The sequence below is a fragment of the Talpa europaea genome (assembly GCF_964194135.1).
Source record: "Talpa europaea genome assembly, chromosome: 12".
In the NCBI taxonomy this organism is placed as follows: domain Eukaryota; kingdom Metazoa; phylum Chordata; class Mammalia; order Eulipotyphla; family Talpidae; genus Talpa; species Talpa europaea.
In genome coordinates, this window is record NC_140079.1 from 18578718 (window position 1) to 18594468 (window position 15751).

Genomic DNA, 15751 nt, shown 5'->3' on the forward strand with positions numbered 1-15751 from the left:
ACCAGGCCATGCATGTGCTAACAGCCCAGGACGGGCCTTTCAGGCCCAGCACTTGTGAGGATGGTGCACCTCCACTGGCAGCAGCCACCACCAGTGAGGACACGCAAGATCATCTGGTCCGCCCTCTCACTCTCCTTTTAAGCACTGAGATTCAGAGAGGAGGAAGGGCAGCTGGGGACAGAGCAGGGACAAGCCCTCAGGCAGGTCCATTTCTATCTTGTGGAGGCAGAAATGCTGATCCATGACACAAACATCACTCAGGTCCCTGAGAGCCCCATGTGAGGTTCAGATAACCCCACATCATTTCTTCCTGATCTTCACTGGCCCAAAGTGGCAGCAGATTTTGCAGCAGATTTATCATCCAAACCCTGTCTTGTTCAGACTAATATTAAAATGAGTTTGCTTCCTCTAAGCATATGCCCAGCCATAGTAGAAAGAGAAGGGGCCAAATCCATCCAGCAATTTGGGGAGCCAAGACAGACACTAGTACTCAATTTAGAATTGAGCGTCCCCTGTCCTATATGGCCTCCATGCCCTGGGTCCCTTGGCTTCTACAACCAGGAGAAAACCGGGGCCTCCAGCCTGGATTTGGTCCCCTCAACCTTTTGGCTTCTGGGATTTAAACTGGTGCCACTGTGTCCTGCGTTAGTCCCAGGAGGCTGGTGTGACCCTGTCATTCCCTAACTCTTGACCATGAACCAAACTCTGCAGATCTAGGAAATACCTGACCTGCTCCTCCTCCCTTGTTTCACTAAAACCAGGAGCACTGGGCCAGCAAGCACATCTTCAGCCTCCTCGGGGAAAGCATGGAGAGGCAGCAAGGGGCTTTGGAGACTGACAGGCCCTGCACAAAATCCTCAATCTATCACTTTAGTGCTGTGTGGCCTTGGGAAAGAAACCCTGGCTCTCTGAACTTCGGTGCCCTTATCTGTAATATGAGCTAATACAGGTACCAAAATCCACCAAAGTTGTAGGATTACAGAGGCCATGCACAGCAAGGCTTCGCTCATGGGCTTATAAGCACCCCTCATTGGGCCTGCCGGGAGCCATGAGGACCATAAAGGGGAGCTATAGGCCAAGGGGGCGCTCATTGGGGCAGGAGAACCTCTTCCTGCCAGAGTTCAGAAAGTGTTAAAACTGCTGCTGTCTGTGGGGTGACGAACGCTAGACTCCGTCAGATCCGGTCAGCCCACGACAGCAGAGGAACAACAGAATTGAAAGCAGCAAGCGGAAAACAAAACAAAACACCCACCTCTTAGCAGTCCTTTCCTCTCCAGAGAAATGACTGTTCTAGGTATTTTCGCAGGAAGTTCTGGGCCGCAAATATTTTCCGTATAAGTAGCCTGCCATAAGGCAATTTTGTCGCAAAAAAGTGTCGTAAAACAATAGCGGGACAGTCATTTAAAGGGACTTCATGAAATACTTTTTCTTGTTCGCTAAAATCTCTCTCTTCATGAAGAGAGGTGTCAGGTTCCGAGAACTGGGACGCGTGTTTGTAACTGAGCTTCTCTCGCCTGTGAAGGCCTCCACGCGGGCCAGGCCGGCGCTGCCCTTCCCGAACCTTGACTGTGATGCGTGTGACCAGTAGCTGGTCTGCATTTGAATGTTTCATCCCACGCCTGGTCCTTTTGTCTCACCTAGTCATTTGAGCCAGAGACTGTGTAAATGTCAGATTCCGTCTACATCATGTTTACTGACGAAGAGCAAAAATTGTTCACCCTTTATTAGAAACTTCCACTCATCAGAGTGGAAGAAATCACGACGTATTCAGTTCTTTCAGGTATGGAGAGCTTGATTCCTCTTTTGCCTCCAGCTTCTAATATGGTGGGATAAATTTGGTGAAGAGGATATAAAAAGCAAGCTGTCATCTCTAAGATAGCTAAAAAATCCATAGTTGATGCTCTTGATGAGTAATGAGATGATTTGCTAGCCTTCTCTTTTACACGTGCTTGGTCAACTTTTGGTTTTGAGGACAGAGGAATGACCATACTCCCAAAGGATTTGCAAACTGATATGTTATTTTCTTTTCTTTAAAAAAAAAAAATTATTTATTTATTTATGCATACAGACCTGGGGTGCAGGCCAGAGGTGCCAGAAGGGTGAGAGGATTCACCAGAGACAGAGTAGGGAGCAGACCAGGCAGATCCACTGAAATACAGGAGAGGTCTGCTGCACCATTTGGGTCACATCCCTGGCCAGGGATGGAACTCATGCTGTGGTGGCTGCAGATAGCTTCATGGTGCTGACTTAACCCCTTAGCTACCAGGGAGGCCCTGATATGTTATTTTCCCTCTAAGTTTTATCACTGAATTTTCCATCAAGTCAATATATGAAGTTGTTATCACCACTGTTTTAAGATTGCCATACTTAGTGGTCCCTTTACAGACCAAGCTCAAAACTAAACTGTCAACCAGTTTTTTTTTTATCTTTTGTGGCAAATTTGCCTTATGGCCAACTAGTTATGTGGCAAAAATGCTCGTGGCAATAACTTAGGACGAATCTACCCAAAACCAATGAAAAAACCTAATTCTAGAACTGTGTTTGATGGTTAAAGACTGTCAGGACTACCATCCACCTACTGGCCTCACAGCCCTGTGAGGTCAGCACATTCACCTCCACACATAAATGAGGAAACCAAGACCTAGAAAGGGGCAGGGGCTGGCTCTCGGTCACACCTTGGGGGCAGCACCAGGGCTCAGGTCTTCAGACTCTAGGCCAGTGTAGTCTACTCTGTTTCTAGAGGCTCTGTGCTAGCACTTGAGTCTAAGAAGCTGGTGGGGGCTGTGTCTAAGTTTCTCCCACAAAAAAAATATCACGCTTGACTCCTCAATCATCTTTAGGTATGAGGCAGGGTATTATTATAGATATTATCTTTATATCTCTTTTGCAGATTAGGAAACTGAGGCTCAGGACCAAGAACTGAGTGGTAGAACTGGGCTAGAATCTGTATCTGTCTGTCTCCAAGCCCAGCGTATTTTTAGGGAAACACAAACTCTCCCTGCTGACCCTCATTCCTCTCTGTCCCCTTCCCGTGCTTACCTCTTAGTCAAGGTGATCCTGGACAAATACTACTTCCTCTGCGGGCAGCCCCTCCACTTCATCCCCAGGAGGCAGGTATGTGATGGACAGCAGGACTGTGCTTCCGGGGAGGATGAGCAGCACTGTGTCAAGAATTTCCCCGATGGACCTCCAGTGACAGGTGCATTCAGGGGCTGTGTGACCTGGGGAGTGGGCACGGCAGGAAGCCAGCACAGGTGCCCATGGTCCATGGTGTAGCATCTGCCAACCGACTTGGTAGAGTCATCCTTACCCTACAGTAAAGTTCTCATCTACTTGACCCCCAGCCCTCATAACAAACAGCCATATTTAATGAATAAAGAGGAGACAGGAAATTATAAGTGAGCCTGCCCGTTCCTGCTGCACCAGAGGGCTGGATTGGATAGCCTTGGGACATTCCCTCCTTTCTATGACATCTGTTACTTCAAAAGGATTAGTAGAAAGATTTCAAGGCCATTAATAAGTTACTAATGAGGTCACTGATGCTTGTATTCATTAGGTAAGTGTTTGGAGTTTTTTTTAAAAGATTTATTTATTTATGCATATAAGAACTGGGGTACATGCCAGAGATGTGGGGGGGGGGGTGAGAGGACTCACCAGAGACAGAGCAGGGAACAGAACAGGCAGATTGACTGAAATACAACTGCTTAGGGGAGCAGCGGGCGAGACAGGAGAGGTCTACTGCGCCATGGGGTAGCTCCCTGGCAGGCCGGGGATCGAACTTGTGCTGCAAAGGCTGCAGATAGCTTCATAGCGCTGTGCTTAACCCCTTGCACCACCAGGGAGGCCCCTAGATATGTGTTTTTGATGTGACTTGCTATGTAACAAAATTGAGTTAGATCCTGCAAAGAAGTGTGAGGATTTGAGGGGGAAACTCATGTTCTTTCTTGGAGTGGGCTAGGACAGTTTGATCCACGTAGACCTTGGGCTCTGAAGAGAAATAATAGCTCAGGAGGTGGGTAATCAGTGCTCCCAAGTAGCTGGGCTGAGTGGCTGTCAGTGTATTTGTTCTCTTTTTTTTTTTTTTACCAGAAGTCAAATGCCCCTGGGCATCTGCCATGCTACTACCCTACTGCCAATAGAACTTCTCACTCAACCTCCTTCTCCCTAGAGAAGCACCTAGGTCCCTTGTTGAGAAGTTTCCTCGGGCTGGGCAAGCTGTGTGGACTGTGGGTAGAGAGACCACATAATCTATCAAAACTGCCACCTATGAATTAAAGGGAAGCTGTGAAAAATTGTGCCAGGGCAACAGAGATTGTCCCCTAGACATTTGCTCACCCTAGCTTCCATCAAAACAAGGCTCCATCAGGCAAAGCCAAATGGAAGAACTTTTCTTGAGGTCGAAAAGACTAGTGTTTAAAGGGTATCGGCCCACTTCTGAGTGGGGGTAGCTTGGGCTCATCATATGACGAATCCTGAGGGAGAGGGGTCTGATGGGTCCCTGCCCTGAGCTGATGCAATTTCCTCCCCTCCCAGTCCGCCTCTCCAAGGACCGATCCACCCTGCAAGTGCTGGACCCAAGCACGAGGACCTGGGCCTCCGCCTGTTTCGACAACTTCACAGAAGCCCTGGCCAAGACAGCCTGTGGGCAGATGGGCTATGACAGGTACCCAGCCCAGGCTCCCCAGGTTGTCATCTCACCCTATGGCCCTACTCCTCTTTCTTTCTTCCTCTCCCTCCCCTCTTCCACCCTTCCTCCTGATCGCCTAAATATACAGACATGGTAGTCAGACACAAATGCTTTTGATTGTCTGCACTTTCATTGACAAATAACATGAAGTTCAATCTCCTGAGCCTCAGTTTCCTCAAGAGTTAATTGGGTAAAATAATGCCAACCTGATGGGATGGTTAAGGAATGGTTAAGCCCCCCTATACACTCAGGCACAGGTTTAACTCCTTCATAACCCTCTCCTTTCCTTTACTCTTCAATCCTCACTCCTTTTTGGTTTTGCAAGAAGCTGTTCCTGTTCCAGAATACAAGTCTTATTATTTAAAGTCCCGTTAGTTAGAATTTAAACATACCTGATTTCACTGGGGCCCCATCAGCAATCCCAGCTGTTTCAGCAAATTTCAAAAGCAGTTCCAAATCTTCAGTGGATAAAAAAGTATATAATTATAACGGGTAATTAGCCTTGCATATTCATAGTCATTTGATTTTGGTAAAATCTAAAAAGGTAGTTATTATTACATCTATTTTTTGAATAGGTTCAGAGAAGGTAACTCAGGTAGTAACTGGGAGAGAGAGGGCTAGAATTTGAATCCAAGACCCCTAATTCCACCTCCATTTCTAATCTGGTTCGTTCTTTCTTTTCCTGAGGCTTCTATTAAGGATCAGGAGGCGACTACTCAGGTTGCCTAACAGGGGAGGCTGGAAAAGAACCCATGTATTCAATTCAGGGTGGAATAACTTCTCCCTGGCAGAACCCAAACTTCTTCAGGATTGTGAGAAACTGGACCCAGAGACAAGGAAGAAATTATAGTACTAGGCAGACATTATCAATCACAGACCTCTCTCCCATCCCTCCTTAGAGCAGCTTCAAGGTCCTTTTTCAATAAATGCTCCAGACAGCCATTACTGATCCATCAGACCTATCAGCCCCCTCTGCTCCCCGGTTATCAGGCTTCTATTGCTCTCTACCCTTCATGATGTGAAATTCCCAGCACCATCTGCAGAGGACAACCTGCTACCCACGTTTTGAAGGAGAGCTGGGAAGGCATGCCCTGCCCCTCTATTCTCAGCCTGCCCCACCCCCACCTCCCAGCAGCCAACCCAGCCCAGCTTCCTCACTGCAGCAAGCCCCTCCCCTCCCCTGCAGTCCAGCCAACTGCAGTGTCAGCTGTACCCAGCACAGCAGGCTGCAGCTTGATTATGAAACCAGGGAGCCTCCTGGGGTTCTTAAGGTAATAGGCTGCTGGAACTTCTGTCCTTCCAGAGCTCACTCAGGCCACCAAACCACCCTGTTCTTGTGTTTTACAAATTCAAATTTGGTCAGAATTATTCATCAGGATGCAATTGGTGAACAGAAGTTAAATTTCGCAGGACGGTCCATTTCCACCATTGTTGCTCATTCAGGGTCTCAAATTTTGCCATTTCCTTCCTCCACATGGATTGGAGGCCCTCTTGTCCCACAGAATCATGGTGGGAGGGAGTCTAGAGGTCATCGTGTCCCCCCATCACTTTATAGAGAAGGAAACTGAAATGGAAGGTGCCCCATCACAGTTATACATCAAGCTAGTGTCAGAGCCAGGACAAGAAATAGCCTCAGTCTTGAGGGCTCTTAACACAAAACCCAGCACTGCCAGAGTCCGGACCCCGGTGCAGCTCCTGGTGCAGCTCCTGGCACACGGCCACCAGGGAACATGAGAACGTGCCAGCCAGTGCCACCGCTAGACCTGAGCCCTGCACTCAGAGCTTGCACTGGCATGACTCGATGGGAAAGGGTGGACACATGGGAGAGGTGAGGCAAATTTGATCAAGAAAAAGAGAGAGGAAGTTTATCAGGGAAGCCTCTGGAGGAGGGAAGACATAACCCAAGATTTGAAAGGAGACAAACAGATTAGCAGAGATGAAGAAGGAGAGGGTCCAAAGTGAGAGAAATGTTTATCTGGACTCATGGGAAGACTGGTCTCATCTTGTCCTGTCTCCACACGGGCCAGGAATGTACCCTCACTTTCAAATTCAGACCAGATGTTGAATTCAGACCAGAACCCAATATCCACATTCCAGTTCCCTCCAAGGTGGAGGGGGAGCTAGCTCAGCCCCTTTGCCTCCTTGTTCACCTCTCCGTAAGCCAGAAGAGACTGCTGAGACATTCAGAATAGGACAGGACTAAGATTAGAGGAAAGAGGATCCTTAACATTTCTTCACAACTCTGGGTTCTGGACCATCTTCCCTGTATAAAAAAGCAAGACTACGTCAGCATTGGTCCAGGGCTGAGTCCTGGGATACCAAGGGAACTTCCCTCTTGTACCCCATCTCCTGGCTGCGGGGACACACCCACCATCCAGCTCCCACCTCCTGCGCAGCTCATAGCTCTCTCCTTCCTGACATGTCAGCAAACCCACCTTCAGAGCCGTGGAGATTGGACCAGCCCAGGATCTGGATGTTGTTGAAATTACAGAGAACAACCTGGAGCTTCAGGTGCAAGGCTCAAGTGGGTAAGTGAGAGCGCCCCTGTGGACTATGAAAGGCCCTTTGGGGATGAACTACCCCCTCCCCCACACAGAGGGGGCCTGAAATGAGGCCCGAGAGGAGTCTAAGCCAAACAACAGGAAGGACCACCAGGGAGCAGATCACTAGATACCAAGAGCTAGAGAATCACATATCCAAAAGGTTTTCTACGTTGACTCTAATTTTTTTTACTATATACAACAGTCGGACAAAGTGTTCTGTCCACACATTGTTGGTCTTTTTGTCAGTTGAATAGTAAAACCAAATATCTTTTCCTACTGCCTTATGTTTCCTATTAAGTCCTATAAGCAAGATTCCAAAGGCCACTTCATCCTCCCCCACCACTCACAGAGGCCAGAGAGAGACCTCTGACCAGCCCCGGCTCTCCAGGGAGGAGGCTGCATGGCCTCTGTCGTGCCTATTCCTGCATGAGAGCTCAGTGTCTACATGAAGACTGTCACACTGCAAAAGAGTGGCTCAGAAAGGATGCTGGCTTCTTAGCATTCAGGGATGATGCTGAGGCTGCTCATTCATCAAAGAGTAAATCTTGAAAAGGACAGGGATAGTAGCAGAATGATTGTTTGCCCAGGATTCCATCGAAATCCCATTCTGCTTCCCTTTGGAAAACCTGCAATGCAGCAGACTCTGTTCCAGGCTCTGCTCTGTTCCATCTGCATCTCTTGCCAAGAGCCTGAGTTGGACTCTGACACAGTCAAGGCCCAGCACATAGTAGGTGCTTAACAGTGGGGGTATCCAATCCAACTGAACTGAATGGAACTAAACTGAGTGATTGTGCAGTTTCTATACAGTCCCCATGATACAGGTTCCAGATTTCCCAGGTATTGGGAGGGGACTTGAATCAACAGGGCCTGAAGATGGCCTGAGTCCCTGCCTCTGAATCGAGGGAGAAGCAGAAACCACAGGGCCCCTGTGTCTCCCTTCCAGACCCTGTCTCTCAGGTTCCCTGGTTTCCCTGCACTGTCTTGGTGAGTACCCCCAATCTCTGAGGGCTTGGGTCCTGGGCCAGCACACCCTGAGCATGGAGGGCAACTTTCACCCTCATTCCTAAGTCTCTTAGACTCCAAATTTTGCTCTGTTTGGGCCCAATCTTACTTCTTTAGGCCTTTGGCTTCTAAGTCAATGCTCCTTCCAGTGGCTGATGTTTATAATTCCCTCCAACCATCCACACACAGCCTCACAACCTAAGCAGAGACCTGGATGAGAGTGTAAGAGAACTGGAGGGGCCTCCACCCCTGGTCAGAGCCCACATAACCCCCTTTGTCACAATCAGCTCAGTTAGCCAAGATGGGATTATCCACATTCCAATTAGCAAATACTCACTGAACACTTAGAATGTGTCTAGCATTGTCAGGTGCAGATTGGATGTAGAAAATACCAGACAAGTAAAAGAATTGGCCATTATTCTCAGGAGCTTATGACTGGGCTGAGAGAGAGAAGGAAGGCAACATGTGGGGAGTGCCACACTGAGTAGTCACAGTTCCCTGCTGCAGAGAGAGCTGCACAGGGGTCAGAACACCTGGGCCCAGCCCCACAGACTTTCAATAGGACCTTGAGTAATTCTCCTGACCTCTCTGAGGTTCTCTTCCCAAGAAACCCTTCAGTCCAACTGCCCAATGAAGCTCTCTGAACACCCTCTAGATCTAATAGGAATAGGTCAGAAGAGAAACCAGTGCTGAGACCCAACCCCTCCTACCAGCCTCACAGGGGAGGAAGCCAGGCAGATCCTGAAGGATGGCCAGACACTAGAAAGACTAAGAGGAAGGAAGTCATCCTCACTGCCTTTGCAGTTTAACAGTATACATTCTTCCCTGTTGGATGGATGTTAAGACTTTTATTCATTATTGTATGACCCCACACACAATAGTGGGGGCAGGGGACAGACCCACAGTGCCTGGTCAGTGAATGAATGAATAGCTGCTTCATCTGATGAGCTGTACTGAAAGTATTGAAGTCACGGATGCTATCTTGAGGAGACTTGAGTCTCACTAAACAGGAAAAGGATGAAGCATGAAAATAAAAGGCTGATCAGCAGGCTATGGAAATTCCAAGAAAGGAAAACCCCCAGGGATTGGGTAGCCTGGAGGTGGTACCCAGGGTAAACAGTGAAGAATGAACTAGAGGATCCAGGAGGGAAGGGACATTTCTGTCTTTCTGTCTTGTCTACCACTCTCTTCCCAGCATCCCTGACACGCAATAGGCACTCAAAACAAATCTGCTTAATAAATCAATGATTCAGATAAACAGGAGAAGAGACAGCATCTGGGTGGAGCAGGCACCGGAAGGTTTCTTAAGCAAAAGCAAAATGACTTTTTAGGGAACTATAAGCAGATCGATTTGGCTAGACAGAAACTTTATTTAAGAACAGCAGGAGACTGACAGAGGAGGAGTTTAAACTCTACCCTACAACAGAAGGGGAGGCTGGGAGATTTTGAGTGAGAGAGGTTATATGTAGAAAGCGGTGTTTGGGATTAGATGGTGTTTGCAAAGCCCCACTGCCTAGCCTAGACCCAGAAAGGGTGGATCCTTTCTCCCCCAGAACCATCACAGTGCTGTTAACTGCGAGAAGGATTGGGGAGGCAGGGAGATAGAACTGAAGATTCCTATAAGAGTTATAGGGTCAGATGTAAAAGTCAGAACAGTGAGTTGTGAGAGAGAGAATAGGATGTCAAATTGGGAGACTCACTCCGGAGAGGGAGAAAGGACTTGGAGAAAGGTAAGTTTTGAATTGGGAAGTGCCAGCTTCTAGAACTTTCTTTCCACTTCCCAGTCCCAAAGCAGCTTGTGGGCGGCTGTTGACTGTTATTCAGCAGGAACAGCTGGGGACACTCCACCTGGGAAGGACTTTGATATTTCTACATCACTGTTTGGTTTAGAGCGTGTGAATTCCCAGCCCAAAGGACACACCCATTTCACAATATCAACTCCCTAACACATCCTAAAACGAAAAGGGGAGGGAGGTTGGGGAAAGCCTGTGGTCTAGGACACTCAGTATCTCCCCATGAGTCATTTGAATGTGGCCTGGTGCTCCCTACCCTTCCAGATCCCGATCATAAGGGCCCTACCTGCAATAGATTTCAGACTCCAAGGAGAGGTGACCCTGTCCCCACAAAAGTTTGACTCCCGCTTTCTCCCTCCTTCCTACTGACTCAGCCTGTGGGGAGAGCCTGAAGGCCCCACGGGTGGTGGGCGGGGAGAAGGCCTCTGTGGATTCTTGGCCTTGGCAGGTCAGCATCCAGTACAACAAGCTACACATTTGTGGAGGGAGCATCCTGGACTCCCACTGGATCCTCACAGCTGCCCACTGCTTCAGGTAAGGCCCATGCTACAAGGAGGCCTTGTGGGGTCAAAGCCAGAGGGGCTGGAGGCCTGCATTATACTTGGGTGCCCTCATTCCCCATGACTCTCCCCCTAAATGTGCCCAGGTGTGGCCACCCCATTGATATCAACAGGCATCATGTCCCTTGTTAGGCCCTTGGGGTCTGAGCTGAGGGTGCTGGTCACCAAGCTTGACCTTTTTTCTTCTGGTTGGGAAACCATCAGATCCCCAAGTGTCTTTAGGCCACTCCCATATCATTCACGCCTGAGAAGCTCTTCCCATCTGCCTGGAGTTCTGAGAATGCTCTCCTTCTTTGCCTGCCTCCTAGGACGTGGTTCCAGTCTTAAATCACTGCCATTCCCTCATTATTTCCAGAAAGTTTTTTGAAAGTAGAGATTCAGTTTCATGCCAGCAGAGAGAAATCTGCCATGTATCTGGGGAAGAACTATTACCAGGCCCTCTTCACTTTCATTCATCCATTATTCAACATCTGAAGAGGGTCTCCTGGCCACCAGACCCCATATTATGCCCACTTGCATGAGGTCCCATCTGTGCCTTAGAGGAACTCAGATGAGGCCAGTGATTCTTGACCTTTTTGAGAATCTGACAAAAGCTATAAATCCTTTCCTGGAACTCCCAGCCCTCTATACTAAGCTCTGTTTGTTGGTGGTTGGGAAAGAATGTCAAGTACTTAATGTAACTGAGCACAATACAAATCTCACATGAAGAGCACTGAAAATGAAAAGCATCGGTTGGGAGAGTGCCAAGCCCAGAGCTCAGGTACTGGGAACAGCCTCTTCCTGAGTCCTCCAGTTAGTTTTCTTAAGTAGATTTCACATGGGCAAAAAGATCTAATTGTCTTAAACTTTACTTGTGGTAGGTGATTCTGCAGACCATCCCTTCTCTGCCATCCCTGCCCCTACCTTCATTATTACCTCTTAAGGCAGGGACATCCAGCCCCCCAAGACCAGGGTCTTTGGCAAAGACCCTGTCTTTGGCAACACCAGCCTTTGGCAAAGGCTCCTCGTGCTGGCTTAGGCCTGAGCCCAGTTTTCTCTGTCTACAGGAAGCACCATGATCTGTCCAACTGGAGGGTGAGGGTCGGCTCGGACAAACTGGGCAGCTTTCCATCCCTGCCTGTGGCCAAGATCTTCGTTATTGAGCTCAACACCACATACCCCAAAGAAAAAGACATCGCCCTCGTGAAGCTGCAGTTCCCCCTCACATTTTCAGGTGAGAGGCAGCCCTGGGAACTGAGCCCCAGAGCATGATCTGAGCCTCCAGGGCCAGCTTGCCCTCCCACTCTTGCCAGTGACCTGGGCACAGCCCCTCTCTCAAGCCTTCAGTCACCCATGTGTTTCCAGCAAATATGTCAGACTAACATCATGGATGCCACTAGACCGCCCTGAGTTGTCAGCTGACCCCACACTCCCTCCCCTCCCCAACCTCTTCTGAGCTTGTTCTCAACACTTGGAGTACCTCAAGTGTGAATCATAGATGCTTCCAATGTTGAAGCTTTGAGGGACCTGGAAGATCATCTAGTCTGTGCTCTCTCCCAACCAATGCCAGGAGCACCCACAATATCCCTGCCAACAGGTCATTGTGCCCCTATTTGCTTTCCTCCAAGAGCAGGCAACTCGTTACTTCTCAGGAGCCCATAGGACCCATCAGAGGGCTCATGCTTATATGGGGTAGGATTTAGTTCAGCCTTTCCATCCATTAGTTCCACAGGGACACTGCCTCCTTGGGGACAAGAGGGTTCCATTCTCAAATCAGTTTGGGAGATATTTTTATACTATAGCTCTCTTGAAGTAAATTAATATATTAAATATGAGAGGTTTATGTTTTAAAAAATTATGTTTAGCCCACATTTTCTAAACCCATTCTACCACAAGGTAGTTCTACAACACCCCATGGAACCTATGTGACAGAAACTCTGGTGTCAACCCTCTCAGAGGGCTTAGCTGCAGGATTCTCCTGAACTTTGGGTCCCCCCTCCTCTCTGTTCCTGACAGGCACAGTCAGGCCCATCTGCTTGCCCTACTCTGACAATGAACTCACTCCGGGCACGCCACTCTGGGTCATCGGATGGGGCTTTACACAGCAGGATGGAGGTAAGTCCTGGGCTCAGAACCACAGGGCTGAAGGAGCAGCTCTAGGAGGTGATGAAAATAGGACCATCCTTCAGAAAACCCTACCCCAGAGGTCGAAGACTGTGGTGCTGGGCATCCAAGAGAATTACTCTGGGCTGAGGGTAGAAGGCAAGAATGGGAATATGAATGGATTTTCAACCTCCCAGGGAAGATGTCTGATGCGCTGCTACAGGCATCAGTCCAGGTGATTGACAGCACACGGTGCAATGCAGAGGATGCGTACCAGGGGGAAGTTACGGAGAAGATGCTGTGTGCAGGCATCCTGGAGGGCGGCGTGGACACCTGCCAGGTGGGACCTCCAAAGATTGTGGGGAATTGTATGGATAGGGATGTAGGTACCAGAGAGACAAGAAAGTTCAGAGGCTGAATGTCCCACACAAAGTCTTGAATTCATGTGGGCACCCATTTTGTGCTGAAGGAAGGGAGGGAGGAAGAGGAAAAGAAGGAAGGACTGTAGCCAGATAAAGATGCACGAATGGATGGGTGCATGCCTGTGTTGGTGCATAAATGAATGCAGGTGTATTTGGGCACCTGCATGGGTGCATGCACAGGTGCATGTTTGGAGACAGGCAGAAAGATTTTAACTGTGTATTTCACATACAAAGATGATGTTGCCCTCCCATCCACACATACTTCCCATCATCTTCAAAATTGTGAGCCCCTAGAATGTCTCTTTTCTCTGTAACTGTCCTCAAGTAGCTAAAAATTCAGCTCATGCTGGATAAGCTCATGTAGTGTCCCCTCACCACATCCCCACGGGCTGACCCCTGAATTCATTCTCACTCCCCCACCCTCAGAGGATCTCTGAGTCATTTTTAATCAAAACATTTAAGTCTAGTCAAGCCCTCATTCTGTCATTAAACTCCTTTACCCAAGAGGCATCTCTTGAATGCTGGATAGATGCTGGATTTGGGACAGTGTCTTCCCTCAGGGGACTCGCCTGGAGAGGGGATGCAAAACCAGCAATTGGGCTATTTGGGTTCTGGGGAGAAAGCCCAAGGGGTTATAGAGCTGATAAGAAGGATACCCAATCAAGTGCACTTGCAATTGTCTTGTCTGTCTTGCTGTTTGCTTATTAATTGTCTCTCTCTCTCTCTTCCCCATTTGATTCTAAGCTCCCTGAGGGCAAGGATCTTTGTTCTTTTCATTGATTGAATCCCAGATGTCTTGAACAGTGACTGGCATGCTATAAGTCATTAAACCAATTTGGGAAATACTAAGTTAAGCAAAGATAACCAGGCTTCCTACTGCAGGACCCTTCAGCCTTAAATTTCCTGGTGTGAGTTGCAAACCCCTGAGAGAGGAATAACAGCACACCCGCAACTAACTTGATCCCGGACAGAACCCTTTTGCACCAAAAGGGAAGGACATCCGAGGCTGGAGCAACAGCATGAGCAGAGGGGGTGAGGGTAAACCAGCAGAGAGCCCTGGGGAGTGCAGATGAACAGATGAGCCAAGGCAAAGGGGTGGAGGCCCTTTTGGGTGGGAGAGACCCACCCCTCCACCCCACCCAGTCACCCCAGTAGTGCCTGTTCTGGCCTCTCACAGGGTGACAGCGGTGGGCCCCTGATGTATTACTCTAACCACTGGCAAGTGGTGGGCATCGTGAGCTGGGGCCACGGCTGTGGAGGACCAAGTACCCCTGGAGTGTACACCAAGGTCACAGCCTATCTCAACTGGATCTACAATGTCCGGAAGGTGAGCATGTTTGCATTACCTGTTGTGCCCTCCTCCCCTTTCTCTTCTGAGGGTACCAAACCATCCTTAGGTTTGATTTGAATGGCTCTGAGATAACTCTTTACATTCCAAATAATTTCCCTCCCAGTGACAGCCAGCAAGTCAACCATTAAGAGCTGAAATTCCTATTGAATGTAAATACTTTTGGATATGGAACACACCCAACTTCATTATTTTCTATGCTCTGGCAGAATGAGGTTATCAGATCATTTCCAGAGAACAAATTCTGAAAAGGAGGGTAGACAGACTTCTGAGGTTCCCTGGCTCCTGGAGGACGGAGAGAAAAGATTTTAAAACAAGGAAGATTAACTTTACACATCACCACTTTGTCCAGTTACAATCCATCTGACTTTCTCTTCATTGGTCTTTTTTGTTCTAGTCTGAGTCGTGATGTTGCTGCCCCAGCTTGAGGACAGAAACTCCTCCCCAAGCCCACCTACCTGGGGGTCCCCCAAAACAAGAACCCCCTTGGACACACCTCTCTGCCCATGGCCTCAATATTTCTTGGCACAGCAAAAACCTCCATTCCTGTAAGAGATTCCTTGGTCCACTGGCACCCAGGAAGAAGTCAGCAGTCCCAGCTCAGCCACTCCCATACTCCCAGCATCCCAGAGAGAAAAACACAGCCCACTGAACAGTCCAGACTTCTAGCTGGGGTCTCAGAAGTCAAGAAGCCAAGAAGGAATTTTACTACTTAACTGAACAGAAGTAGAACCTCTTGTGAGAGCCCAGATAACCAAAGTCTGGAGTGGAGGGAAGAAAGGGTCTAAACCAGACCTCCCTGTCTCCACCCATCTCCAAACATACAAGAAGAAACCAGCTGGTATATATTAAAAATGTGCTGCTGCTGTTGACCCAAGTACTGTTACTTAGCTATGATTACTTAATACTGTAATTTACTGATGATACTATTGTTACTTCTATGGTCATTGTTATTAAAAAGGTACAGATGTCTGACACAAGCTTGACTGGTCACTTGATAAAAACCGAGCCAGGGCTGTTGAGCCATGGTCTTTATTCTTTGACCTGAAAAGAAAAGGAAAGACCATTCATGACCATATGTGATGTAAAGATAGAGGAAAGAGGAGACATGGAGACCAGAACTGCTACAGGAGAAGCCAGGGGATGCAAATCTTCTTTCCCCAAAGGGCCCTCTCCCATTGCCCTCCTGCCATCCTCCCTGCCTGTGGTATCAGCCATGGACCAAGATAATGGATGGCTTGGGAGGGAGATGACTGGCGGGATGGGCATTCAAAACTGACATTAAATCACAGTTCCCCGAATGGTTGGAAATAG

General features: G+C 48.5%; 1 protein-coding gene across 1 annotated transcript in view; it reads left to right on the top strand.

Annotated features, from left to right (window-relative positions):
* The window catches only part of TMPRSS4 (transmembrane serine protease 4), a gene marked incomplete at both ends in the record, with an annotated part of 48533 nt that extends 34036 nt beyond the window's left edge, over positions 1-14497 (top strand). The window contains 9 exons of the mRNA XM_084249838.1: positions 3047-3199; positions 4534-4663; positions 7114-7215; positions 8174-8214; positions 10400-10559; positions 11632-11798; positions 12581-12679; positions 12865-13007; positions 14267-14497. Of these exons, the coding sequence (XP_084105964.1) occupies positions 3047-3199; positions 4534-4663; positions 7114-7215; positions 8174-8214; positions 10400-10559; positions 11632-11798; positions 12581-12679; positions 12865-13007; positions 14267-14497 (1226 nt within the window). The remainder of the gene's footprint in view (positions 1-3046; positions 3200-4533; positions 4664-7113; positions 7216-8173; positions 8215-10399; positions 10560-11631; positions 11799-12580; positions 12680-12864; positions 13008-14266) is intronic.
* Between the last annotated feature and the right edge of the window lie 1254 nt (positions 14498-15751).